The sequence below is a fragment of the Carcharodon carcharias genome, chromosome 9, assembly GCF_017639515.1.
Source record: "Carcharodon carcharias isolate sCarCar2 chromosome 9, sCarCar2.pri, whole genome shotgun sequence".
Classification (NCBI taxonomy): Eukaryota; Metazoa; Chordata; class Chondrichthyes; order Lamniformes; family Lamnidae; genus Carcharodon; species Carcharodon carcharias.
In genome coordinates this window covers 95,612,806-95,638,907 of record NC_054475.1, presented here as the reverse complement: position 1 = coordinate 95,638,907, position 26,102 = coordinate 95,612,806, and the positions used below count along the sequence as shown (strand labels likewise).

Sequence of the window (26,102 nt, the reverse complement as noted above, 5' to 3'; positions counted from 1 at the left end):
GGGAGAATTTTGCCCTTCTATTCCAATTGACTTCAATTTTACTAGAGTTACTTGATGCCTCATGATCAAATACTGCCTTGGTATCAAGGGCAATCGCTGTCATCTCAGCTCTGGAATTCGGTTCTTTTGTCCATGTTTAAACAAAAGTCATAATGACGTCAGATGAGTGGACTGGTGGATCCCAAACTGACAAATGGTGAGTAGGTGCTGCTTGATACCACTGTCAATAACCCATTTATAATTGAGAGTATACTGTTGGAATGGTAATAGGCTGGATTTGATTTATCCTGCTTTTTGTGATTATAGGGGGTGGTTGGAGGAGATTAAAGATGGGGAGTGATGTGGTCATGATGAAATTTAAATGCAAGGAGGAGAAATTTAAATTTTGTTAACTTGGGCACTTGGAGGAATGTTGCTCAAAAAGGATAGGGGTAATGGGTAAGTTGGACCTGACAGGGAAATGGCAGAATTTTGAAGGAGCTGAAGATCTTGGAGGTTGGAGAATGGAAGGCAGTCCAAAGAAAAACAAATCTGGAGGTGATAAGCATGTATACGAGAGTTTATGCAATGATTCCTCTCAGCTGAGTGGGTGCACGACGGACAGCAATTAGAAATGCGCTATGGAGGGAACAAACAGGCTGTACGCAAGCAACGTTTCTTTTAATGTGTGCATGCATGGCTGCCCAGTGAACAAGCTGGCTGCACAAAGCAAACAGAGGTTAGTGAGAACATTGGTTGTATGGAACAGCTTGGGGTAAGAAAGAGACATGACGTTTCAAAGGTGGAAACACACATTGGCAGTGACAGGCCAGGTTATCGAAGCATGACATTTCTATTTCCACACTTGTCATGTTTATAGGGGTAACATTATTAAGTTAAGTCAAGTACAGCTGGATTTTGCATTTTGTACAATAGATTCTTATTGCTAGCTGCCAGATTAAAAATGCTGAAAAGGAAGGAATTAATTGTGTAGTGTAGCTAGGCCTGATGAAGAAGGAAACATAAATGTAAAATTATAAAGGAATTCGATGATTTATGCAAAGGAACTCTTTATTTAACCTGAAGTACACAGCTTATAAAATGAGAAAAATGTAAAGATAAAATGCAGATGAAATTTCTTTAAAATCCATTGATTTCATAGTCAGGTCTTCACCAGTACAAAATCTTTGAGCAAAATATAATTGGATTTTAGAAAGACGTGAAACCCATTCCTGAAATATATATAAGCTCTAAAAAAAAATGCAGCACATCATCTTGGGCGTATAATTGCATCCACCACCAAGCAGACCTTTGCCATAATTAGATCCAAATGTTCATCATGCAACTCCAGCCTTTGAGGGATGGAGATAGAAAAACCAAAATAGCTGGCAATATACAGTTACAGCCTTCATCCACTAGCCATTGGCATCAGAACATTGTGGGGAATTTGCCCATAATTTCCTGATTTATATGGGCAGTAAATAGGGCTCCCCACTTAGCATGTACATTTGTAAAATTGACCCTTATATCTGCTATTCTATGCTCACAGTATGCATTGATGAAATATCACCAAAAGTTGAATAAATGGACAAATATTTGTGCACATAGCATCTTCTGGCGAGGAAGGCACACAGCTGTCAGTTCTGTAATCCAATGCAATGGAGTTATATTTGGATCCTTGAACTTGCACATGATTTCTATGGCACAAAGTTCCACAAAATGTTCCTTTCTGTAAATTGCTAAAACTGGATAGCGTATGGGAGAATTTAGAATAAACATCAAACACACACATACAGAGTTCTGAATTCACAGCATTCTTTGAATACTTTACAAATTCTTCTCATGTTATATGTTGCAGCTTGGTGCAAAAGAAGCTTTTGCAGTTTCCAAGCCACCTTGTTTTGTATTCTTTAAGCCACTAGATGTCAGCATTAGAGACCATTAAACAGCGAATATAGCGATCCACCTCAGTCTTCAGTAGGAGGGCTCTGTTTGCTCCTCAGTGGTGCTTAATTCAGAATGTTCCTGTACGTTCTCCAAATTCTCTGAACTTTCATAGCAGCCTGAATCCCGTGGAATATCACACAGAGGAGCTGAGCTTGACAGTTGTGCATCAGTATTATCTCCGTGCTCTTCTGTCTCGCTTCCTGCTGTAAAACAAACACACCCATATAATATGGACGTGGACTGAGTGGCAGTGCTACAATATTAGTACTGGGGATTCAGGACATGTAATTTCAAACCAGTGCAAATGTATTCTTAAAATAGTATCAGACGTGTTGGTGAAGAACGTTACCCAGAGGTTTCCTCCATTGCCTTTAGTAGTTTTCCTTTGAGGGCCCCATATAAAAGTAAATTGTTGTTTTTCCAGTCTCTGCCATCTTTATCTTATTATTCACATCCTTGATCAAACTGCTGGTGTTAGTTATAAAACATGATGTGAATCAATACAGTATTGAAGTTTCAGAAACAAAAAGTGGATTAAATCAAAGCACACTGCATGGTGTTAGACACAAATGGAATGGATCAATACAGGGATTAATAGAAATTATTAATAAAGCATCACACCATTACTTTTGAGAGTTTATACTTCATGCCAACTTACTGTTATGTGGATTAAGATTTCATTAGGGAAAATTTTTGGAAATAGCTCTAGGATGTTGAATGTTAGACTCCAATTTTTTTGTGATCTAAAGATATTTAAATATAAGTGTTTGATCCTTTGGTTTATCCATACATTATTGAGGGTTATTTGGGGTAAGTGTGGTATAGCGGAACTAATTTTTTTAATGCATTCACAGGATGTGGGCTTCACTGGCTGGGCCAGCATTTATTGTCCATCCCTAGTTGCCTTGAGAAGGTGGTGGTGAGCTGCTTTCTTGAACTGTTACAGTCCATGTGGTGTAGGTACATCCACAGTGCTGTTGGGGAGGGAGTTCCAGGATTTTAACCCAACGGCAGTGAAGGAATGGTGATATATTTCCAAGTCAGGATGGTGAGTGACTTGGATGGGAACTTCCAGGTAGTGGTGTCTCCATCTATCTGCTGCCCTTGTCCTTCTAGATGGTCATGGTCATGGGTTTGGAAGGTGCTGTCTAAGGAGTCTTGGTGAATTCCTGCAGTACATCTTGTAGATGGTACCCACTGCTATTGTGCATCGGTGGTGGAAGGAGTGAATGTTTGTGGATGTGGTGCCAATCATGCAGGCTGTTTTGTCCTAGATGGTGTCAAGCTTCTTGAGTGTTGTGGGGGCTGCACTCATCCAGGCAAGTGGGGAGTATTCCATACACTCCTGACTTGTGCCTTGTAGATGGTGGGCAGGCTTTGGGGAGTCAGGAGGTGAATTACTGTTTGCAGGTTTCCTAGCCTCTGACCTGCTCTTGTAGCCACAGTATTTATATGGCTAGTCCAGTTCAGTTTCTGGTCAATGGTAACAGCCAGGATATTGATTGTGGGGGATTCAGTGATGTTCAATGGCATTACCATTTAGGGGCGATGGTTAGATTCTCTCTTGTTGGAGATGGCCATTGCCCGGCACTTGAGTGGCGCGAATGTTACTTGCCATTTGTCAGCCCAAGCCTGGATATTGTCCAGGTCTTGCTGCGTTTGGGCATGGACTGCTTCCATGAGCAATTGGATTAATCTTTCCAAAAGCAAACATAAAAGGCAAAATATCTTCCTTCTGTCCTATATGATTCTGTTTTTGGACCTGGTCAATGCATGGGAAGCGTTGAGTATAATAGTTCAAATGTGATTGAAGGGTTGAATCCAGAAGGAAATATGAATTGGTACTTGAATTGTTTGTGAATGGAATCTGTTCACTTCACAATTCATCTTGCTTTTGTGCTGCATTCACTTCAGAAGCAAACTCGTTTCGATTTAACTCAGGAACAGAATGAGATACTGCACCAGGTTTACTCAAATTAAACGTACATTTGTGCCAGATTCAGGTTGGATCGAAAATGAATTTGGGGAATAATATGTTATAATGATAAGTTAGCATCAACTTGGTTAAATTATTGAGACACTTGCTTTGAGTCAGAAGATTTAAACTTCACTTTAGGATCTAAATACATAATCTAGGCTGAAGTTTCAGTGTAGTACGAAAAGTGCTGAAAATAAAGTGTTGGAAATACTGTGGCAGCATCTATGGAGAGAGAAACCAAGTTAATGTTTTGGGTCAAATATGACTCTTCGGAGCTGAAGTTAGATAGTAATGTGATGGGTTTTGTGCTGTCAATAGGAAGGAGGGGGAGGAAAAACAAAATGAAAGGTCTGGGATAGGAGACCATGCTGTGAGCAGGGAGTACAGTACACTAAATTGAAAGTGTAATTAAATCACTACTTCACTTGGAAGGAGGGTGTGGAGCCTTGGATGTTGAGGAGAGAGAAGGTAAAAGGACCAGTGTTACCTCCTGCGATTGCATGGAAAGGGACAACGTGTTGGCAGTGATTGAGAGTAGACCAGGGTTTTGCAGAATGAAAGGCACCTTTGAAATTCTGACAGGGGAGGGAAGGTATGGTGTAATGGGTTAATAGAATATATATACTAATGAGTGATGTAGACTATGCTGTGCAGAATCTCTAGCACATGGCTACTGATGTCACAGATATATCAAACAGGCAGCATTCTGATGTGCTTACTCAGTAACCCACCTTGTATATATTGTACATAGGTAGTGCAAATAAACTAATTTTAAGTAACTGAGTCGGGCTACAGTCCCTCTTAAGATGCTTGTTCATCAAACAGGAGGAGATGGTATTTGGTGGTGGGACATCATGTTGGAAATGGCGAAGGATGATCCTTTGAATATGGGGGCAGGGAGTGAAATCCTCAGTTGAGGAAAAAGAAAGACCCATCTTTCAAAGCCATAAACCCATCACATTTCTGTCTATTTTTCAGTTCTGAAAAACTCATATTTGAATCGACATTAGTTCAGTTTCTCACTCTTAAGATGGTGCCAGACTGCTGAATATTTCCAACATTTTGTTTTTATTTCAGATTTTCAGCATCTGTAGTATTTTGATTTTGTACTAAGGAAGTACCTTTTTGGTGGTGGTGTTCTTCTATATTAAACGTTAAACCAGGGCCATGTTGGGTAATTTAACATTGGCAATATTTAGGAAAGATCAGGGAATGCAACAATGTTCTGGCCAACATTCTTTTCTCAACCAAAAACCTCAAAACTAATGAATTTGTCTTCATTTGTTTTGTAAAATTCTACTTTGTATATACTTGGCTATTGTGTTTGCCTGCATAACAATAAGGAACGGTTTAATGAATGTGAGGCATTTTAGAAAATCTAAGTCCCAGATTTGAACTGCAGGTTGTGCTGAATTAGCCAATCTAGGTGAGGCAATAATGGAAGCACCACAATTAAACTAGGTGGGCAGAAGTTTCAACTTCAACAGGGGCATAAAACAAAGTATTTCATCAGCTGCCCATCACACACCCCTATTTTTCCTCAGCATTGACTTCATAGAAGTTATCTCTACTCCCATTACCCACAGTCTTGGTTATCTACTTGCTTATTATTCATAATCTGCTCAATTTTTGTGGGAGTCAAAGGCTTCATTTTACGTGTTTTGATTATTTTTAGCTCTTGGGTTCGTTATTCGAGCATATCATTGTTATGTGGACATCTGGTCAAATTTACTATCTGATATTTAACCTTGGGTAAAAGAACCAGCACGAGTCATGTCTTTGGGTTTGCCATTCTAGCACTGATTGATCCACCAGTGTTATTTCCAGGAAAATCTCTTTTGTAGAATGAAAAATATGGACCTTATTAGCAGCTGCTGGTAACTTGACTTTTTTTAATGTGCATATAGTGCAAGCAGAAGCTAAAACCTTGGTGTAAAATGAAGTATAAATGGTTCAGGATTTTCTGCCGATTCCCATTGTGGAAAATAATTGAAGTTTCAAGGCACCATATCTTCTCCGCTGATGCTGCCAGACCTGCTGAGTTTTTCCAGGTAATTCTGTTTTTCTTTTGGATTTCCAGCATCCGCAGTTTTTTGTTTTTATAACCATATATATGCTGCCTGGCATTGGTACCTCTGTTCTGTGGGTTCCAGTTTAATGGCTCATTTTCAGCCCTTTTTCTTTTGGCTGCAGATACAATGTAATCCACTTACTGTCATAGTCCATGAGGAGTTCAGCAGCTGTGAGTAATTTGGCTCTCTGCTCAGGATCTAGGATATTGAGTTCATTCAGATGTGTCTCTTTCAGCTCTTTGAAGTCATCCAGGGTCTGGTAACCATTAAGCAACAAAGTGGAGGTATGCTCCTGTGCCAGAGAGACAAACCAACATCCAGCATTTTAACACCAGTTAATATGAACTGAACTGATTAAAAGTAAGTCATCATATGAAAGCATTTAAGCAACACCTTGTCTTTAAATAACATGCCTTAGAAAAATGAAATAAAAATTTTTGTATGCAAACCAACAAAATAGTGATAAAGTAGAAATAGGATGTTATCAACAAATTTCTTTCAGTAATTTCATGTGGACATAATCAACTTGCCATTAAAAAGTACTTTCTCACAATGAAACACAAAAACCATCCTAGCATTAATACGAGTTATCTTTGCGGTGTAGTGAGTTATGCAAAAAAACTAAATCTGCATCAGAAACATCTCAAAAACAGTAATGATACGTGTTCTTGTGTTGGTTTGGGAAGGAATGTTGGTTGACAGATGGGGCATTGTTTCTTTTAAATTTTACCTGAATAACTGCATTTGTAACAATGTAGCATTCCCTCAGTTGTAATGGAGTGTCAGCACTCCTGTACGTTTAAAGGATGTAGACTTTGGTTCCATGGACAAATGGTTTAATCAATCACTGCCAGATAAGGTTGCATCACAAAAGCCACTATCAGGTTCTGCTCTCCCCTGTCAACACTACTCATTGTTCCAGGAACATCCTAGAAGGCAGAGATAAACCTAGCTTCTCTTCACTATATCTTGTTAATCGACAGTCTCTTGCCTCCTCCACCCTCGCCTCCAGCAAATGCAAAAAGCTTATGGGCTTCAGTGTCACAAAGTTTGAGACCATCTGTTCAGCTACCTCTGCTTCCTCCACCCCAAACCCATTGGATCAAATTTGCCCAAAGGTTTTCCCCCACCCTAGTCCTAAACTAGCATCTTTCTTTCCTTTCTCCCCTCAGGCCTAAGGGCACAGCTAGTTCTGGAGCACAAATCTTTAGTAAATTGCCAAGATATTGTCAGGGCCCATAGCCTTTGCAGTATTGTGACTTCAGCTGTTTCTGTAGTTCTCTTGTAGCCTCAGTATTTATATGACTACTCCACTTCAGCTTCTGGATAAAGGTAACTCCTAGGATAACAAAAAAACTGCAGATGCTGGAAATCCAAAATAAAAAATACCTGGAAAAACTCAGCAGGTCTGGCAGCATCGGCGGAGAAGAGTACAGTTGACATTTTGAGTTCTGTTGAAGGGTCATGAGGACAAAGTAACAATAGGAGAGGGGTGAAATATAAGCTGGTTTTGGTTGGGGGGGGTGGGGGGCGGGAGGGGGAGAGAAGGGGGGGGGTGGTTGTTGGGACAAGCAAGCAGTGATAGGAGATAACCAAAAGGTGTCACAGGCAAAAGAACAACGAGGTGTTGAAGGTGGTGATATTATCTAAAAGAATGTGCTAATTAAGAATGGATAGCAGGACAAGCAAGGTACAGATAGCTCTAGTGGGGATGGGGTGAAATAAGACTAAAAGGGCATTAAAGGTATAGATAGATGATCGATGGAATACATTAAAAATAATGGAAATAGGTGGAAAAAGAAAAATCTATATAAATTATTGGAAAAAACAAAAAGGAGGGGAAGAAATGGAAAAGGGGTGGGCCTGGAGGAGGGAGTTTAAGATCTAAAATTGTTGAACTCAATATTCAGTCTGGAAGGCTGTAAAGTGCCTAGTTGGAAGATGAGGTGCTGTTCCTCCAGTTTGCGTTGAGCTTCACTGGAACAATGTAGCAAGCCAAGGACAGACATGAGGGCAAGAGAGCAGAGTGGAGTGTTAAAATGGCAAGCGACAGGGAGGTCTGGGTGATGCTTGCGGACAGACCGAAGGTGTTCTGTAAAGCGGTCACCCAGTCTGCGTTTGGTGTCTCCAATGTAGAGGAAACCACATTGGGAGCAACGAATGCAGTAGACTAAGTTGAAGGAAATGCAAGTGCAATGCTGCTTCACTTGAAAGGAGTGGGCCCTTGGACGGTGAGGAGAGAGGAAGTGAAGGGGCAGGTGTTGCATATCTTGCGTTCACATGGGGAGATGCTATAGGAGGGGGTTGAGGAGTAGGGGGTGATGGAGGAATGGACCAGGGTGTCACGGAGGGAATGATCCCTACGGAGTGCCGCCGGGGGGTTGAAGGGAAGATGTGTTTGGTGGTGGCATCATGCTGGAGTTGGTGGAAATGGCGGTGGATGATCCTTTGAATGCGGAGGCTGGTGGGGTGATAAGTGAGGACAAGGGGGATGCTATCATGTTTCTGGGAGGGAGGAGAAGGCATGAGGGCGGATGCATGGGAGATGGGCTGGACATGGTTGAGGGCCCTGTCAACTAACTGCTAGGATGTTGGTAGTGGGGGAGTCAGCGATGATAATGTCATTGAATGACAAGGGGCGATGGTTAGATTCTCTTGTTTGAGAGGGCAGCAGATAGATGGGAACCACCACCTAGAAGTTTCCCTCCAAGTCACTCACCATCCTAACTTGAAAATATATCACTGTTCCTTCACTGTCGCTGGGTCAAAATCCTGGAACTCACTAACAGCACTGCGGATGTACCCACACCACATGGACTGCAGCGGTTCAAGAAGGCTGCTCACCACCACCTTCTCAAGGTCAACTAGAGATGGGCAATAAATGCTGACCCAGCCAGCGAAGCTCTTATCCCATGAATGAATTTTAAAGTGGCAGGCAGATTGTTGAGGATGAGGTCAAGTACGTTGTTCCCTCTTGTTTGTTCCCTCACCACCTGCCGCAAACCTGTCTAGCTGATATGTGCTTAGGTCTCAGTCAGCTTGGTCAATAATGGTGCTACAGAGCCACTCTTGGTGATAGACATTGAAGTCTCCCACCCAGAGTACATATTGCACTCTGTGTTTCCTCCAAGTGGTGTTCAACATGGAGGAGCACTGATTCAATGGAGAGGTAGTGACGTAGTGGTATTGTCACTGGACTGGTATTCTAGATATCCATGGTAATGCTCTGGGGACCAAGTTTTGAAGCCCACCACAGCAGATGGTGAAATTTGAATTCAATAAATAATCTAGAATTGAAAGTCTGAGGATGGCCACCTAACCATTGCTGATTGTCGTAAAAGCCCATTTGGTTCACTAATGTCCTTTGGGGATGGAAATCTGTCCTTGCCTGGCCTACATGTGACTCCAAACCCACAGCCATGTGGTTGGCTCTTAAAATGTCCTCTGAATAATTAGGAATGGGCATCCCATGAATGAAAGAGAAATTAATTCATAAGCTGAGAGAGGGTGGTAGATGGTAATCAACAGGAGGCTTCCTTGCCCATGTTTGACTTGATGCCATGAGACTTAATGGGGCTGGAGTCAATGTTGAGGACTCCCAGGTCAACGGCCTGTATATAACTGTATACCACTGTGCCACCACCTCTGCTGGATCTATTCTGCTGAAGGAACAACACATACCCAGGGATGTATGGTAATGGTGGTGTCTTGGACATTGTCTGCAGGATATGTTTCTGTGAGTATGACTGTCAGGCTGTTTGACTAGTCACAAGGGCCCAGATGTTCATAAGGACTTTTGCAGGTTCAACAGGCTGAGTTTGTTGTTGTCATTTCCAGTGCCTAGGTTGATGCCGGTTGGTCTATCCAGTTCCATTCTTTTTTGACTTTTTAGTGGTTGATACAACTGACTAGCTTGCTAGGCCCTTTCAGATGGCAATTAAGAGTCAACCACATTGCTGTGGATCTGGAGTCACATGTAGGCCAGACCAGGTAAGGATGACAGATTTCTTTCCCTGAAGGACACTAGTGAACTTGATGGGTTTTTACAACAATCAACGATGGTTTCATGGTCATCGTTGGACTTTGAATTCAATAAAAATCTGGAACTAAATTTCACCACCTGTCAAGGGTGGAATTTGAATCCACATCCCAGAGCATTGCCCTGGGTCTCTGGATTAACAGTCTAGCGGCAATACTGCATATCACGGATATCTTGATATCAAGTGGAGTGTATTGAATTGGTCAAAGATTGCCATCTGTGATGCTGGGACTTCAATCGGAAGTTGAGATGGATTATCCACTTGGCACTTCTGGCTTAAGATGGTTGCAAATATTTCAGCCTTTATATTTTGCGCTGATATGCTGGGCTCCCCTATCATTGAGAATGGGGTATTTGTGGAACTTCCTCTTCCAGTGAGTTGTTCAATTGTCCACCACCATTCGCAACTGGATATGGTTGGACTGCAGAGCTTTGATCTGATCTATTGATTGTGGGATCGCATAGTTCTGTCTATCGCATGCTGCTTCTGCTGTTTGACATGCAAGTAGTCCTGTGTTGAATTTCATCAGGTTAACACCTCTTTAGGCTTGCCTAGTGCTGCTCCTGGGCATTCTCCTTCATTGAACAGGACTTCTTCCTTATGAAGACACTTTGCTGGTCTGGCAGATGCATCCTTTCGGACTCTGCCAGCTCCGTCTGTAGTGGTGCCACCATTCCACTCTTGGTGTTGGTCAATGAAGTTCCCCACCAAGAGTACATTCCGTGTCCTTGCCCCCCTCATTGCTGCTTCCAAGTGATGTTCAACATGAAGGAGCATTAACTTGTCAGCTGAGGGAGTACAGTGGGTGATGATTAGTAGGAGATTTCCTTGCCCACATTTGACCTGATGCCATGAGACTTCTTGGGGTCTGGAGTCAAGTTTGAGGGCTCCCAATGAAACTCCGACCCGCCTGTATGCTGCTGCACTGCCACCTCTGGGCCTGTCCTGCCATTGGACAGGACACAATTGGTGATGGAGGAAGTCTGGGACATTGTAAGATATGATTCCCTGAGTATGACTGTGAGGCTGTTGCTTGACTAGTCTGTGGGACAGCTCTCCCAATTTTGGCACAAGCCTCTAGATGTTAGTAAGGAGGACTTTGCAAGGGCAACAGGGTTGGATGTCCCATTGTCTTAGTCAATGCTGAGTGGTGCGTCAATTTTATTTCTTTTTGACTTTCCTGTAGTTGTTTTGTGCAATGGTTTACTAGGCAGCTAAGAGTCATGTACATTGTTGGTAAACCAGACCAGTTAAGTGAACCAGATGGGTTACATGACACCATTACTGACACTAGCTTTCAATTCTTGATTTCATTTTAATTAAATTAATTAACTAATTGAATTCAATTTTCAATAGCTGTGCCATATTAGCCTCTGGGTGTGGTAGGATGCACTCCCTTTTTAGTTATTTGAAAAACCTTTTATTGATGTTTTGTTTGCACTTCTGCCCCACGCTCCTGATCTATGGGCACCCGGTGCGGAAGGGGGTCGAGAAGGAGGAGGACCTCCTCGTGAACCTGCTCCTGGGCCTGGCCAAGTTGGCCATTAACAGGTCCAGGCAGCAGGCGATCGACGGGGAAGTCCCGCCCGATTGTGTGTCCCTCTTCCGCGGCTACATTCGCGGCCAGGTGTCTTTAGAGAGGGAGCACGCAGTGTCTGCCTGCACTCTCGAGGCCTTCCGTGCCCGGTGGGCACCGCAGGGATTGGGGTGCTTTATTGACCCCCTTAATCACATTTTGGTTTAAAGTTGTAAGTTTCCTTTAAATTTTGTCTTTAGTTTTACAGCTGCCCTGAATTAGGGGCTGTGCTTGATTTGTCCTTCATTTTGTTGATTTGGTTTGCTTGGTTTAACTTAAAAGATTCCCTGACACTGAGGAGAGAAGGTGTTTGTTGGTGTTGCTGCTCCTCAGTGTTTCAGCTGTTCCTGCTTCTGCTGCTGCTTCTGCTGCTGCTTCTGCTGCTGCTTTTGGGGTTGCTTCTACTGCTACATCTGAGTGCTGCTCCAGTGCTGCTGCTGCTGCCCCTGCCCCTGTGGGGCCAAAGGAGAGAGAGGGAGAGAAGGAATAGCTTCTTCTGCTACAGGACAGGAAGGCCAGGAGGCCAAGACAGACTTCAAAAACAATATCCTAGGTGGGTGTCTGAAGATCTTGTTGTGTTAAGGTGGGGGCTTTCGAAGACTCTGTTTTGTAGGGGGAGGCCAGAAGACTGCTCGGGCTGAGGGAAGACAAAGTGGGGGGGGTGCGGTGTGTGTGTGTTGGAATATCTTGCTGACACCCCTCTCCCACCTCAGCCCTTTCCCAGCATAGGCCAGTATTGGCTGAAGGCATCGTCTCCCCTTGTCGGAAGATCACTGAGCCCTCACCCACCGTCCATCCTCCACAAGAGGCACCCACCTGGACTGTTTCCCTTTCCCTCCTGTGCCTCCCTGTCCTTTACTCCTCTCCCTCCTCTCCTCTCCTGTATAAAAGAGGGGAGGTTATTTCTACCTCTCTCCCCCTCCCCTCCCTAGGGAGGAACTTTATATATTAAAAATATATTAGCCTTTGGATTACTAGTCCAGTGGCATTACCACTACCTACTCTGCTGTCCAGCTGGGTAGGAGTGCTCTCACTTGGTTCCATTTTTTCCAGAGACTCATCTGCAATGGCTTCTCTTCCCATTCATGCACAGTTACTTCTGAATTGCCCTAAGGATCTATCTTTGGGCCCACTTATTTCTCATCTGCACATTGCTCCCTGGTGATGTCTGAAAACAAAACATCTGTTTCCACATGTGCACTGACATGGGCTCCATCTCACCACCTCTCTCGATACCTCCATTCTCTCTGGTTACTCTGATTGTACAATATCCAGTAGTGATGAACAGAAATGTCTTCAAATTAGTTATTGATAAGACCAAAGCCTTCATTAAATAATGAACATGCTACCATTAGCCATCTTAATGTGTTGTATTACTTGACTTAAGTAAAACAATTCCCCTGCATCTTAATCCAATGCAGGCTTTGCTGGGGTCATTTCATTTCACAGCTTCTTATTTGCATTTGAGAAGACAACGTCAAAGCTAACTTATTAGTTTCTTAACGACCTGTTGTTTCAGCACCCTTTTTTTAACTTGTGGGAATACACGATAGTGGAATTGCCCTGGATTTGCACTAAATGCAGTAGCGGGCATGAAAAATGACATTTTATCACTGACTGCAATGGCGGATTTTCACACTCTATTGTCCGCTTCCCACCTCATTGATTATGCAGCCACAGGAAACACCGTCTCACTGGCAGGCGGCCTCTGAATCATCTGCTATTCCGTTACATCACCGTTTCATCACTCCGGGTGCCATATTTAAACTGGAGCCACGTGCACAGTTCAATGCTTGCAGCCCAGGACTGTTCCAGTGAAGATGTGGCCCTGAAAGCCAAGAAGAGTTCAGTGACCCTTCACTGGAATGTCTTTTGGAGGCCCACCATGATATTCCCCCACCCCTGCTCTGGCCATAAGAGATCCATCAACCTCACCATTCTGGCTCAGGAGCTGGTGGCAGTGGCAGTCAGTGCTAACGCTGCACAGAAGAGATTAGCTATCCAGTGATGAATGATCTTATCCATGCTGCCAGGGTGAGGCAATCATCTCATCACTCTAAACTCACTGGCATCTCACTCACTGCCAGCACAAGGGACTCTCTCGCTCTTTCATCTCCATCCAGCCTGATCTCCTCTGGAGACTGCCTCCTCAGCCCTCGCCCTCATGAAGCCACTTGCACAGATCAACATGTGCCTCCAGACACCCTCTGGGATACCTCCTTTCCCTGCACAACCCTCCCCCTGCAGCTTCATCCCTTGCCTGAGGCCACTTCTCTCCTTTCCCCAGGCAAACCAAAGCTCTGCAGCCATTGAAAAGCCACCCTGCCTTACAGCTGGTCCGGTAGTTGATGTATCACTGCCTGAAAGGCCTGGCACTGATAATAGTGTCCTGCCGGAACAAGGTAGGCAAACGAACCTCAAAGGCCTGGGTGAAGTGCAGCTCGCCAGGTACATGTTGCTTATGTACAGCTGTGAAACGTGGGCATGCAATCACTCCAACGTGTCTGGATGATCTATTGTGAGGGGATGATTCTGGTGAGCAGGGCTTACAATGAGATGCTAAAGTACTGATATTAGGTTTCTGACATCAGTTGGATACACGGCCTGCCATTGACTGATGGAGTGGACAATTGCAAACTGGTTTTGTGACGGTGTAAAACTGATTTCTGATCTTCTCGCCATATTGTCTGCTCAATGCCTGTTGTGACACTTGCCACCAATGGGCCTGGATAATTCCACCCTATATTTTGAAACTGCCATTAAGGCAACTTTCTATTCTTCCAAATCACTTCAGTGGGAAAAACACTCCTTTAAGTATAACATAGGTGTCCTGTTTCACAGGAAACATTGCAGTTTGACGTTAAAAGAAAACCAATAGTAGTATCTCAACTTGCAAGATAAGCTTCTTGCATCATAATAAACAGCTATGCAGTTCCAGGATAAGTTTGCACTCTATTTTCAGGCTCAATATCATAGAATGCATTTATGGGCAATCTTAAGAGGCAGTTTTATGATTTAACAACTCTGATTTATTCCAAATGTTTTTCCCTAAGTATCGCTTTGATTGTTGTTTATGGATTCAAGCCACACTCGGGTCTTCACATAATTTTGACCTGACACTTCAATGCCATACTGAGGGAGCACTGTGTTATTGAAGACTCTCCTTCAGATGACATGATGAACCTGTTGGTTTCAGTGTTTGAGGTAGATGTTGAAAATTCCATGGCAGCATTCAAAGAAGAGCAGTATTTTTTCCTGGTTTCCTGGCCTAAATTCCCTTCTCAATCAATGATTTTTCCCCATATATTGTTTGAATTATTGCCATAGTACAAGAGACTTATTACATGTGATGGTTCTAATTTTGCAACTCATTTTCGACTGTAGCCCCTTAACCCTGCTCTTGCTTCATATCCTTAGTTTTGCCTTCTCAAATACTTAACCAATTATCTCTTAAATGAGTTAAACTTTCTGCCCCAGCAGCCTTTGTGGTAAAGCAATTCCTATTCTAATAATTTAGTGTGAAAAATTCTTATTTCCCCATAATAGTGATAATCCTGAGTCTATGCCCATTTTTTAATCATTGGACATGCAGAAATCAGTTAGCTTGTGTGACCTTTGAAACCTATATCAGACATTCTTGCAGGAAGTATACAGTTTTTAGTTTGTGAAGAAGATAACGTCAGCCCTGAGAGGATTCCTGCTGAACTGATTTTTTGTTTTTAATTTAAGGAAAAGCAAATAACTTTCAGTCCGCACACTTTTTTTCTTTTATCATCTTCCACTTGTATTTAGAGATATTATATGTGAAATTAGAATCCAGATTGGAATGGACTGCATCTCCAGCAATGGTCAAATTGGTACAAGTACTACCTGGTAAATTGCACAAGGTCATACAAATCAGAAGGTTCCAGGTTCAATTTCTGATTTGTACTGAATTGGATGGAGCAATAGTTGGGGTAATACAATTAAACCTCAGTGTTATTCAGGGAAGAAAGAAAAGTCAACCAAAACTCAGCTGCCTCCTCCCAATGGCTGAGTCTGCCCCTGTACTGGTGCAGGTGGAGCAGTCTTTGGTGGGGTTCCCCTCAGTCTCCAACACCCAGACAACATCAGTCAAGAGGATCTGAGCAGTCAAAGCATAGAAACGAGATGCCTGCTACTAGCTTGACTGAAGCCACAAGAGAGGTAGAAAATTGAAGAGAAAACCTTGGCAGTTTCAAAAGGCCATCTATGCACTTGGGTGTTTGAAAAAATGCAATGTTGTGAAAGTTCCTTCCATAAGCAGAATCTCTCAATTTGTTACTTTGCTTCACTTTCCCATGTTGCCAATTCTTGGTTGCTGAGTGGCAACTCGCCTTTTCAGTTGCTTGTGGAGGAATGGAAAGATGTGAATTGACAGGGACCAATGAGGGGATGTGCAATGGGTGGATCATTGGCTACAGGACTGTTCTGCATTAATTGTATTTGTGGCCATTGGATATAATGATTACATCGGTCCAGTGGCAGTTTGCAAATATTCCTGTTTGATTTGTGGATGTGTGCAGTCAATGCCCTGCACCAGTGAGAAACCAGCTAGAGATGCGGACCTAAATGCCCACTCATTCTGTGTAGCATCATCACAGGCGATGTTGCTGGCCCTGGTAAATGATCCATTGACCTGCCTTATGCATTTATGTGCATCTGATTTGGGAGATCCTGAATATATCTCTGGTGGTGAGGCCGGTCATCTCTCCTACAGCCACTGGTAATGCATGGCCACTAGCTCTAGCAGGTAGTAGCTGAGGCAGATGACTACTATCACCTGGTGTGACATATTGAGCCTGTGGAAAACCTCCCAGAGATCAAACTGACTGTTTGTTTGCCTGTACACCTTGATATACAGGTAGTGTCCCCTGCAATCTTGACCTGTCCGCTTCTTTCTCCTCCACCCCCCACCCCCGCACTATTATTCCCTGTCTCCGAATGCTCTTTGCTCTGCTAACCATCTGCAGGCCTCTCCACGGTAAGTTTTTGTTGCTGCCAATGATCACCTTGCCCCAATTTTGAAGTCCATCTAAGGTAGCTATGGCACCACCAATTCTAATCTTGGGTCTCAAGAGTGCACAAATTGGCCTCTCAGCAAACTCTTTCTCAGTTGGAGGTAAGGGGAGTATTGAGTATTTATTTATGTCTTTTGCCTGTCTTTTTGAATCCATTGGATTGCCTTTGATTCTTTTTGCCTTGGTTTCAATGACACATTTCAGGAGACCCAGGAAACTAGTGTGGGTGCTGTTAAATTTAAATGCCATTTAAAATATTGTTGGAATATGTTCACATAAATGTTCAAATCACTAACCTACCGTTCTGGGCAGAGTTACACGGAAAAGTGAAGGTGTCTGAGGTAAACCCAGAAGGCAACATGTTAAAGTTGACTTCCGGATGTGTTGATGTTTTTTAATCAATTTAACTCCACCTGCATACGCCCTTCATTGTTAAAATGTACCCTTTAGTGTTTACTCTTGCACATGAACATGTAATGTGTCTCACCTGTAGATTAATCCGGTCCAATAACTCTTGCAGGGTCTTGGGTTTGGGCCGTTTGCTCTTGGTGAACAACCTTGATCTCCTCGGTTGTTCTACTTCATTTGGTAGAATATCGACATAGATAAATTTAAAGGATCCTACTTTGTTTTTTAGCATGCCAGTCCATGTACCTACTGGTGGCTTCTCAATTATGTCTATGATATCTCCTTTCTGTTAGTAAGGAGAAAATAGGTTAAAGTTTTGAAACAAGGTTAAAGATACATAACGTTTCAGAATCTTGAACAAGAGTAATTGGCCCCTGTCATTTCCTCAGCATCTATACATGAATGAGTGTTTAGACTGCAATATTTCCAACCATCTTTTTATATCTTCATGCGATACTGAACTATACTATCAAAACGGTTGAGTACAATTCTGAGGTTTTTATGTTGAAGTGTTCTGTTCCTTTTACTTCTGTGCTGTCATAAAGGCATTTCAGCAGTAAACGAACCTTGGAGGTAGTGCAGAGAAGGACTACATGATGCTATATAGTACCAATAGACTAAGTTTATTAAGAAAAGCAAAGAAATATAGTCAGATTCTGACAGGTGAAATGAAAGGCACATGGCTAATAAGGGAATTAAAGGATGCAGGCAGAAAAATACATATTCTATGTACTCATTCCAAATTTTGCCCCACCTCTCCTCTGTCCATTGGTATGGCAGAAAGTTCCAGAGATACTTGCCTGAATTCTCTTTTAAACTGTTAGATTAATATTGTGTATTCTTAATTTTAGAACAGTTATTTTTACTCATTTCTGCCAGTGCCAGCTGTAGGCACACTCTCCTTTACAGCAGTAACCCTTGTTCCCAATCCCTGCTCCTTACCCCCAATGCTTTTCTTACTGCTGGTCACTTTCAGTTCCAATTCATACTTAGCACTGCTACTTCACTGCAGTGGACCCTGTGCTGCGGAAATGCTTGATGCAGTGTGAAATACTTAATCAAGAATTCTAGCCCATGACACAGCACAGGGTCTTTTCTCAGATAAAACACCAGCATCATGTACGAGCTGAAGCTTGGACTGGCAGTGAGATAAACGTCAATGCACAGAGGGGCATCAAACTAGCCATTGTAATGTGAGCTCATGCTGTATTAACTGATTTGCTATTCACATTTGCTATGAACAGTTTTCACTGCACCCTACCCCACCTCGTCCCATCCTGCCCACCACCACCCAGGCTCCCAAGACAGGTGGGAGTTCATTGTCCTGTAATTAGTGAGCCTTCTGTCACTGGTGATCAGTTTTTGTTGTAAAGACTTTCCTGTAGTTGCTTGAAGCTTTCCTCCAAGGATCCTTTGTAATTTTTCCATTTCTATCTTAGTTTTTCCCTTTATAAAGCCTGTTTTCCACCATACTGCTAATGCTGTTCTTGAGCCAGCAATTAAGAGGTGGGTGAGACTAATATGGGATAATTCATCCTCTATTTAGCATTTCCCACTGATGGTACAGTATAAACCAGTATCTCCTAGTTAGGAGAACATTAGGGTATGAATCAGTGCATTGCACTAATATATTGTCCTGAAGATAATGGGCAGTTTTGCAAATTGCAATGTGAATGCCAGGATGTTCCCACCTGTAGCTGCCATTACTGGCCCTGCCAAAGTTTGTGGGCACAGATGGCAAGGCAATGAATAACAGGCTTTTGTTGACAGGGTTGTTCATCTGGGGAATGCCCAATCATAAGAGGCCAGAGTGCGGCATAAGTGGCAGCATCGGCGGAGAAGACGTTCCGAGTCCTCATGACCCTTCGACAGAACTTGAGTGAATCCAAGAAAGGGGTGAAATATAAGCTGGTTTAAGGTGTGTGTGGGGAGGGGGGGTTTGGGTGGGGAGAGAGAGAGAGAAGTGGAGGGGGTTGGTGTGGTTGTAGGGACAAACAAGCAGTGATAGAAGCAGATCATCAAAAGATGTCACAAACAACAGAACAAAAGAACACATAGGTGTTAAAATTGGTGATATTATCTAAACGAATGTGCTAATTAAGAATGGATGGTAGGGCACTCAAGGTATAGCTCTAGTGGGGGTGGGGGGAGCATAAAAGATTTAAAAATATTTAAAAATAATGGAAATAGGTGGGAAAAGAAAAATCTATTTAACTTATTGGAAAAAAACAAAAGGAAGGGGGAAACAGAAAGGGGGTGGGGATGGAGGAGGGAGCTCAAGACCTAAAGTTGTTGAATTCAATATTCAGTCCGGAAGGCTGTAAAGTGCCTAGTCGGAAGATGAGGTGTTGTTCCTCCAGTTTGCGTTGGGCTTCACTGGAACAATGCAGCAAGCCAAGGACAGACATGTGGGCAAGAGAGCAGGGTGGAGTGTTAAAATGGCAAGTGACAGGGAGGTTTGGGTCATTCTTGCGGACAGACCGCAGGTGTTCTGCAAAGCGGTCACCCAGTTTACGTTTGGTGTCTCTAATTTAGAGGAGACCACATTGGGAGCAATGAATGCAGTAGACTAAGTTGGGGGAAATGCAAGTGAAATGCTGCTTCACTTGAAAGGAGTGTTTGGGCCCTTGGATGGTGAGGAGAGAGGAAGTGAAGGGGCAGGTGTTGCATCTTTTGTGTGGGCATGGGGTGGCACCATAGGTGGGGGTTGAGGAGTAGGGGGTGATGGAGGAGTGGACCAGGGTGTCCCGGAGGGAACGATCCCTACGGAATGCCGATAGGGGGAGTGAAGGGAAGATGTGTTTGGTGGTGGCATCATGCTGGAGTTGGCGGAAATGGCGGAGGATGATCCTTTGAATGCGGAGGCTGGTGGGGTGATAAGTGAGGACAAGGGGGACCCTATCATGTTTCTGGGAGGGAGGAGAAGGCGTGAGGGCGGATGCACGGGAAATGGGCCGGACACGGTTGAGGGCCCTGTCAACGACCGTGGGTGGAAAACCTCGGTTAAGGAAGAAGGAGGACATGTCAGAGGAACTGTTTTTGAAGTTAGCATCATCGGAACAGATGCGACGGAGGTGAAGGAACTGAGAGAATGGGATGGAGTCCTTACAGGAAGCGGGGTGTGAGGAGCTGTAGTCGAGGTAGCTGTGGGAGTCGGTAGGTTTGTAATGGATATTGGTGGACAGTCTATCACCAGAGATTGAGACAGAGAGGTCAAGGAAGGGAAGGGAAGAAGCTAAGGGCTTCTCGAACAGAGGCCCGACCAATCCCCATCCACCACTACTCTCCTCCGTCTGGCTGAACTTGTTCTCACACTGAAAAATTTCTCCTTCAACTCCTCTCACTTCCTCCAAATAAAAGGTGTGGCTATGGGTACCCACATGGGCCCCAGCTATGCCTGTCTCTTTATGGGGTATGTGGAACATTTCTTGTTCCAGTCCTACTCCGGCCCCCTTCCACAACTCTTTCTCCGGTACATCGATGATTACTTCGGTGCTGCTTCATGCTCTCATCGGGACTTGGAAAAATTTATTAATTTTGCTTCCAATCTCCACCCTTCCATCATTTTCACGTGGTCCATCTCTGACACTTCCCTTCCCTTCCTTAACCTCTCTGTCTCAATCTCTGGTGATAGACTGTCCACCAATATCCATTGCAAACCTACCGACTCCCACAACTACCTCGACTACAGCTCCTCACACCCCGCTTCCTGTAAGGACTCCATCCCATTCTCTCAGTTCCTTCGCCTCTGTCGCATCTGTTCCGATGATGCTAACTTCAAAAACAGTTCCTCTGACATGTCTTCCTTCTTCCTTAACCGAGGTTTTCCACCCACGGTCGTTGACAGGGCCCTCAACCGTGTCCGGCCCATCTCCCGCGCATCCACCCTCGAGCCTTCTCCCTCCCAGAAACATGATAGGGTCCCCCTTGTCCTCACTTATCACCCCACCAGCCTCCGCATTCAAAGGATCATCCTCCGCCATTTCCGCCAACTCCAGCATGATGCCAACACCAAACACATCCTCTCTTCAACCCCCCTATCGGCATTCCGTAGGGATCGTTCCCTCTGGGACACCCTGGTCCACTCTTCCATCACCCCCTACTCCTCAAACCCCTCCTATGGCGCCACCCCATGCCCACGCAAAAGATGCAACACCTGCCCCTTCACTTCCTCTCTCCTCACCATCCAAGGGCCCAAACACTCCTTGCAAGTGAAATGCTGCTTCACTTGAATTTCCCCCAACTTAGTCTACTGCATTCGTTGCTCCCAATGTGGTCTCCTCTACATTAGAGACACCAAACGTAAACTGGGCGACCGCTTTGCAGAACACCTGCGGTCTGTCCGCAAGAATGACCCAAACCTCCCTGTCGCTTGCCATTTTAACACTCCACCCTGCTCTCTTGCCCACATGTCTGTCCTTGGCTTGCTGCTTGTTCCAGTGAAGCCCAACACAAACTGGAGGAACAACACCTCATCTTCCGACTAGGCACTTTACAGCCTTCCGGACTGAATATTGAATTCAACAACTTTAGGTCTTGAGCTCCCTCCTCCATCCTCATCCCTTTCTGTTTCCCCCTTTTGTTTTTTTCCAATAAATTATATAGATTTTTCTTTTCCCATCTATTTCCATTATTTTTAAATATTTTTAAATCTTTTATGCTCCCCCCACCCCCACTAGAGCTATACCTTGAGTGCCCTACCATCCATTCTTAATTAGCACATTCGTTTAGATAATATCACCAACTTTAACACCTATGTGTTCTTTTGTTCTGTTGTTTGTGACATTTTTTGATGATCTGCTTCTATCGCTGCTTGTTTGTCCCTACAACCACACCAACCCCCTCCACTTCTCTCTCCCCCCCCCCCCCCCCAACCCCGCCACACACACCTTAAACCAGCTTATATTTCACCCCTTTCTTGGATTCACTCAAGTTCTGTTGAATGTTCATGAGGGCTCTAAACGTCAACTCTTTTCTTCTCCACCGATGCTGCCAGACCTGCTGAGTTTTTCCAGGTAATTATTTTTGTTTTGGATTTCCAGCATCCGCAGTTCTTTTGTTTTTATTTTTGTGCTGCATAAGTGTCTGGTTGGGGAAGGGTGGAGGGATATTGGGTTGCCAGAGCTTTCTGTACAAAGAAAATGACAGCCCCTCCCAATACCTTTTTGTATAGGGGTCACTCACTTAAGAATAAAAAAACGCCTCATCTTCATGGGTTCAGGCTCTAGTCCTGGACTGGATCTCCTTTTCAGGCCATAGGTGCCTATAATCCTCTACTACCCTTGGCCTATTACAGCAGATGCACAGGAACTCCCAACAGTTGGTACCCAGGTAAGAGGCAGATGGAGGTTCTGCTCCTTATTGAGCCCACAAACTCCTGTCCAAGACTGGAACCCAGTGTATTCAGTATCAGCAGAATTTGCTGTTCTTCTGCTGTAGCAATAGCAGGAATCCATTGGAAAGGCTGCACCATTTTGGCACCAAAATTGAGCTAAAAAGCACATTGGTTATAATCAAGTGCATTAAAAAGAGAGTTTGGACACATCAACCAGTTCCCTTTTCATAACATTGGCTGTGGAAAAATTGAACTTTCTGAAATTATTTTTGGTGTCATCTGTTGTATTCAGTAATATTTCTGTTTAAATAATATGAAGTAAAACATTGACTCCCTGCCAACATGACTGCTCAGCTGTGCATGGATAAAATCTTTCCATCATCTACATTGTCCAGATACATTGACATATTTTCCTGCATTATGATTTCAATAAGTATTATGCTCCTGAACACTGAACTATTGGGATCAGCAGTCTTACCTTGAGTTTTAAAGATTCTACATCGTAAGGACTTGGGGTGAAATCTGTGTGGACCCTGGCACGGCCACAGAATGGTCCAAGGTAAGGAGGAAGGTTGTCCATTTGCATGCTCTCCCTATTGCTGAATTCTGAATCTGGGGTGCAAGGATCTCCACCTGTTTAAGAATGCTACGTTTTAATCTCATGTCAGCACAGTGCAAGTCGATGAGAAAACAAACACGTTACATTAGGCACCTCATGAAAATCTCTGCAAATGCGTGTTATGGGTTTTAATTCAAATGTTTTGAGGAAGCTCGCATTGGTTGATGCCTGCCTGTAGCACAAGCCTGTCCATAATTCAATCCTTCATTTGCAACTTAACTCCAAAACCAATAAGTGGGATGGGGTGAGAAATTAAATGTTGAACTATGATGCTATTGGTCTTTTGAGGGTAAGAAAATTATCACAAAACACACTGGCGAACTGTCGACGTGCCATCATTACCCCTCTAAAACTGACTGCAACTTAAGGATTTAGTGCAAGTACAGACTAACAGGGAAGTTCTGAAGTTGCAGTCTGTCACTCATTGTACTGGCATAAACTTGCTTGAGCCCAACCTCTTCTACCATAGAGCTAGCAATCATTGAAATCAGTTAATGTGATGAGAACCTCCACTCTCCTACTGTCATCACTTTTAGAAGCTTCATAAACAGGTAAATCTTGTTCACTGAGGTGTACCTGGAATTTTAATGATCTGAGTGATAACTTTTCCTGAGCAATAGATCGGATGACTCAAAAAATGATTTGATATTTGTAGTGTTTTAAATTTTGCCATTAAAATTAATTACTAGATTTTTAAACTAGATCTTTTAAGATTTTAAAAAAATGTCTTAATATTGCAGCTACCTTCACCCTATGAGTATGTCCCAATATTTTTTTTGCTGCACTTTAAATTTTTGAAAAGTGACTTGATTTTTGTGCTTTTCATTTCCTGGTTGGCAGTCTCTGAGAATTCTTTAACGTAGTTGGCTGTTTTTGCAACTTGATGACATCACTGCAGCTCTACGCTGGGAATCCACATTAAAGAATGCTACAATCTTCTGCATAGTAGCAATGGTAACTTTTTCGAGTGTGTCCGAGCTGGAAATTATTTCAAAGGTGACGCTTTTTACAGCTAAATCTATGCTAAGGGATTTGATTGTAGTGGAAGAAGGTGCCTGCTGTCCCACTCTCTCAACTGCTTTCACATGATCACAGATGCACAGAGGATCTAATGTCTGTGGAGCTTGGCAGCTGCAGTAGATGGCCAGTGAAGGATGTTTCTTTGCTGTCTACCAAAGGGTTGCTGATCATGGTTTATGCCATGATTTCATGTATGGGGCGAAGAGTGAGGTAGGCCCCAAGAATTACCTTGGCCAGTATGGAGATTGAACCCAAGCTATTGATGATATTCAGCACCACACCCTTAGCCAGTTGAGCTAGCTGGTCCACGTGTGATGATCTGCATGACGAGAGAAAGTAAAGTTCTTGCCATAGAGATAGTTAAATCTCTGAACGGCTTCCTTCAAGGCCCAGTGGGAAGCACCCTTTCTTTTCCACAAATCACAAGCCATTAGGGTAATGTGCGTGCATTAGGAGAAATATATAGCATCAGACTTGTAAGCTAAGTCAAATATGACAAACCAATGATCATAGAATGGTTACAGCACAGTGGGAGGCCATTTGGCCTGACATGTTTGTGCTGTTTCTGAGGGAATTTCCCTAGTGTCACTCCCCTGCCTTTTCCATGTCGCCCTGCAAATCTTTTCCCTTCAGATAAATATCTAATTCTCTTTTGAAAGCCACGATTGGATCTGCTTCCACCACACTTTCAGGCAGTGCATTCCAGATCCTAACTTGTCACTGTGTTTAAAAAAAAAAAAAGAATTTTTCCTTATGTTGCTTCTTTAACCAATCACCTAAAGTTGGTGTCCTCTGGTTCTGAACCCTTCCACTAGCGGGAACAGTCACAGAATCACAGTGCGGAAGAGACCCTTCGGCCCATTGAGTGAAAGTGTTTCTCTATCGACTCTGTCCAGGCCCCTCATTTTTGAAAACCTCCATCCAATCTCTTCTCAACCTCCTTTTCTCCAAAACAGACCCAGCATTCTTTAATTGGAAAATAAAAATTGTTCATGGGGTATGGCATCACTAACTAGGCCTGCATCTGTTGCCCATTCCAAATTGTCCTTGAGAAGGTGCTGGTGTGCCATCTTGGACTGCTGCAGTCTATGTGGTGTAGGTGCACCCACAGTGCTATTAGGGAGGGAGTTCCAGGATTTTTACTCAACGACAGTGAAGGAACAGCAATATATTTCCAAGTCACGATGGTGTGTGGTTTGGTGGTGCTGTTCCCATGTGTCTGCTGCTCGTGTCCTTCTAGATGGTAGCAGTCATGGGTTTGGAAGGTACTGCTTAAGGAACCTTGGTAAGTTCCTGCAGTGCATCTTGCAGATGGTACACACTGAAACTGTGCACCTGTAGCGGAGGGAGTGAATGTTTATGGGTAGGGTGCCAATCAAGTGGGCTACTTTGTTCTGGAAGGTGTCGAGCTTTGAGTGTTGTTGGAGCAGTACTCATCCAGGCAATTGGAGAGTATTCCATCACACTCCTGACTTGTGCCTGGTAGATGGTGGACAGGCTTTGGGGAGTCAGGTGGGTTACTCACTGCGGGATTCCTAGCCTCTGACCTGCCCTTGTAGCCATAGTATTTACATGGTTAGTTCAGTTTAGTTTTTGGTCAATGGTAACCATCAGGCTGTGAGTGAAGGATTCAGCAATGGTAATGTCATTGAATATGAAGAGATGATGGTTAAATTGCCTCTTGTTGAAGATGGTCATTGCCTGGCACTTGTGTGCTTCTGCATCTGAGTCGCAAATGGTGCTGAATATTGTACAAACATCAGCAAACATCGCATTTCTGACCTTATGATGGAAGGAAGGTCATCGATAAAGCAGCTGAAGATGATTGGGCCTAGGATACTACCTTGAGGAATCCTGCAATTAAGTCCTGATACTATGATGACTGACCTCCAACAATTACAACCATCTTCCTTTGTGCTAGGTATCACTCCAAGGCAGTGGCATAGTGGTATTGTCACTAGACTAGCATTCCAGAGACCCAGGGTAATGCTCTGGGGGTCAGGGTTCGAATCCCACCACAGCAGATCGCAAAATTTGAATTCAATAATGTTCTGGAATCATTGCAGATTGTCATTTTTTTTAAAAAAAA

The 26,102-nt window shown here is 43.6% G+C and overlaps 1 protein-coding gene across 2 annotated transcripts in view; it reads right to left on the bottom strand.

The window, feature by feature from the left end:
- Positions 1-1,032: 1,032 nt before the first annotated feature.
- Positions 1,033-26,102, bottom strand: part of sash3 (SAM and SH3 domain containing 3) — a 91,608-nt gene continuing 66,538 nt past the window's right edge. For both annotated transcript variants that reach the window (XM_041194770.1, XM_041194771.1), the window contains 4 exons: positions 22,853-23,007; positions 17,119-17,325; positions 6,118-6,268; positions 1,033-2,129 (listed from right to left, as the gene is read on the bottom strand). In XM_041194770.1, the coding sequence (XP_041050704.1) occupies positions 1,954-2,129; positions 6,118-6,268; positions 17,119-17,325; positions 22,853-23,007 (689 nt within the window). In that variant the 3' untranslated portion in view covers positions 1,033-1,953. The remainder of the gene's footprint in view (positions 2,130-6,117; positions 6,269-17,118; positions 17,326-22,852; positions 23,008-26,102) is intronic.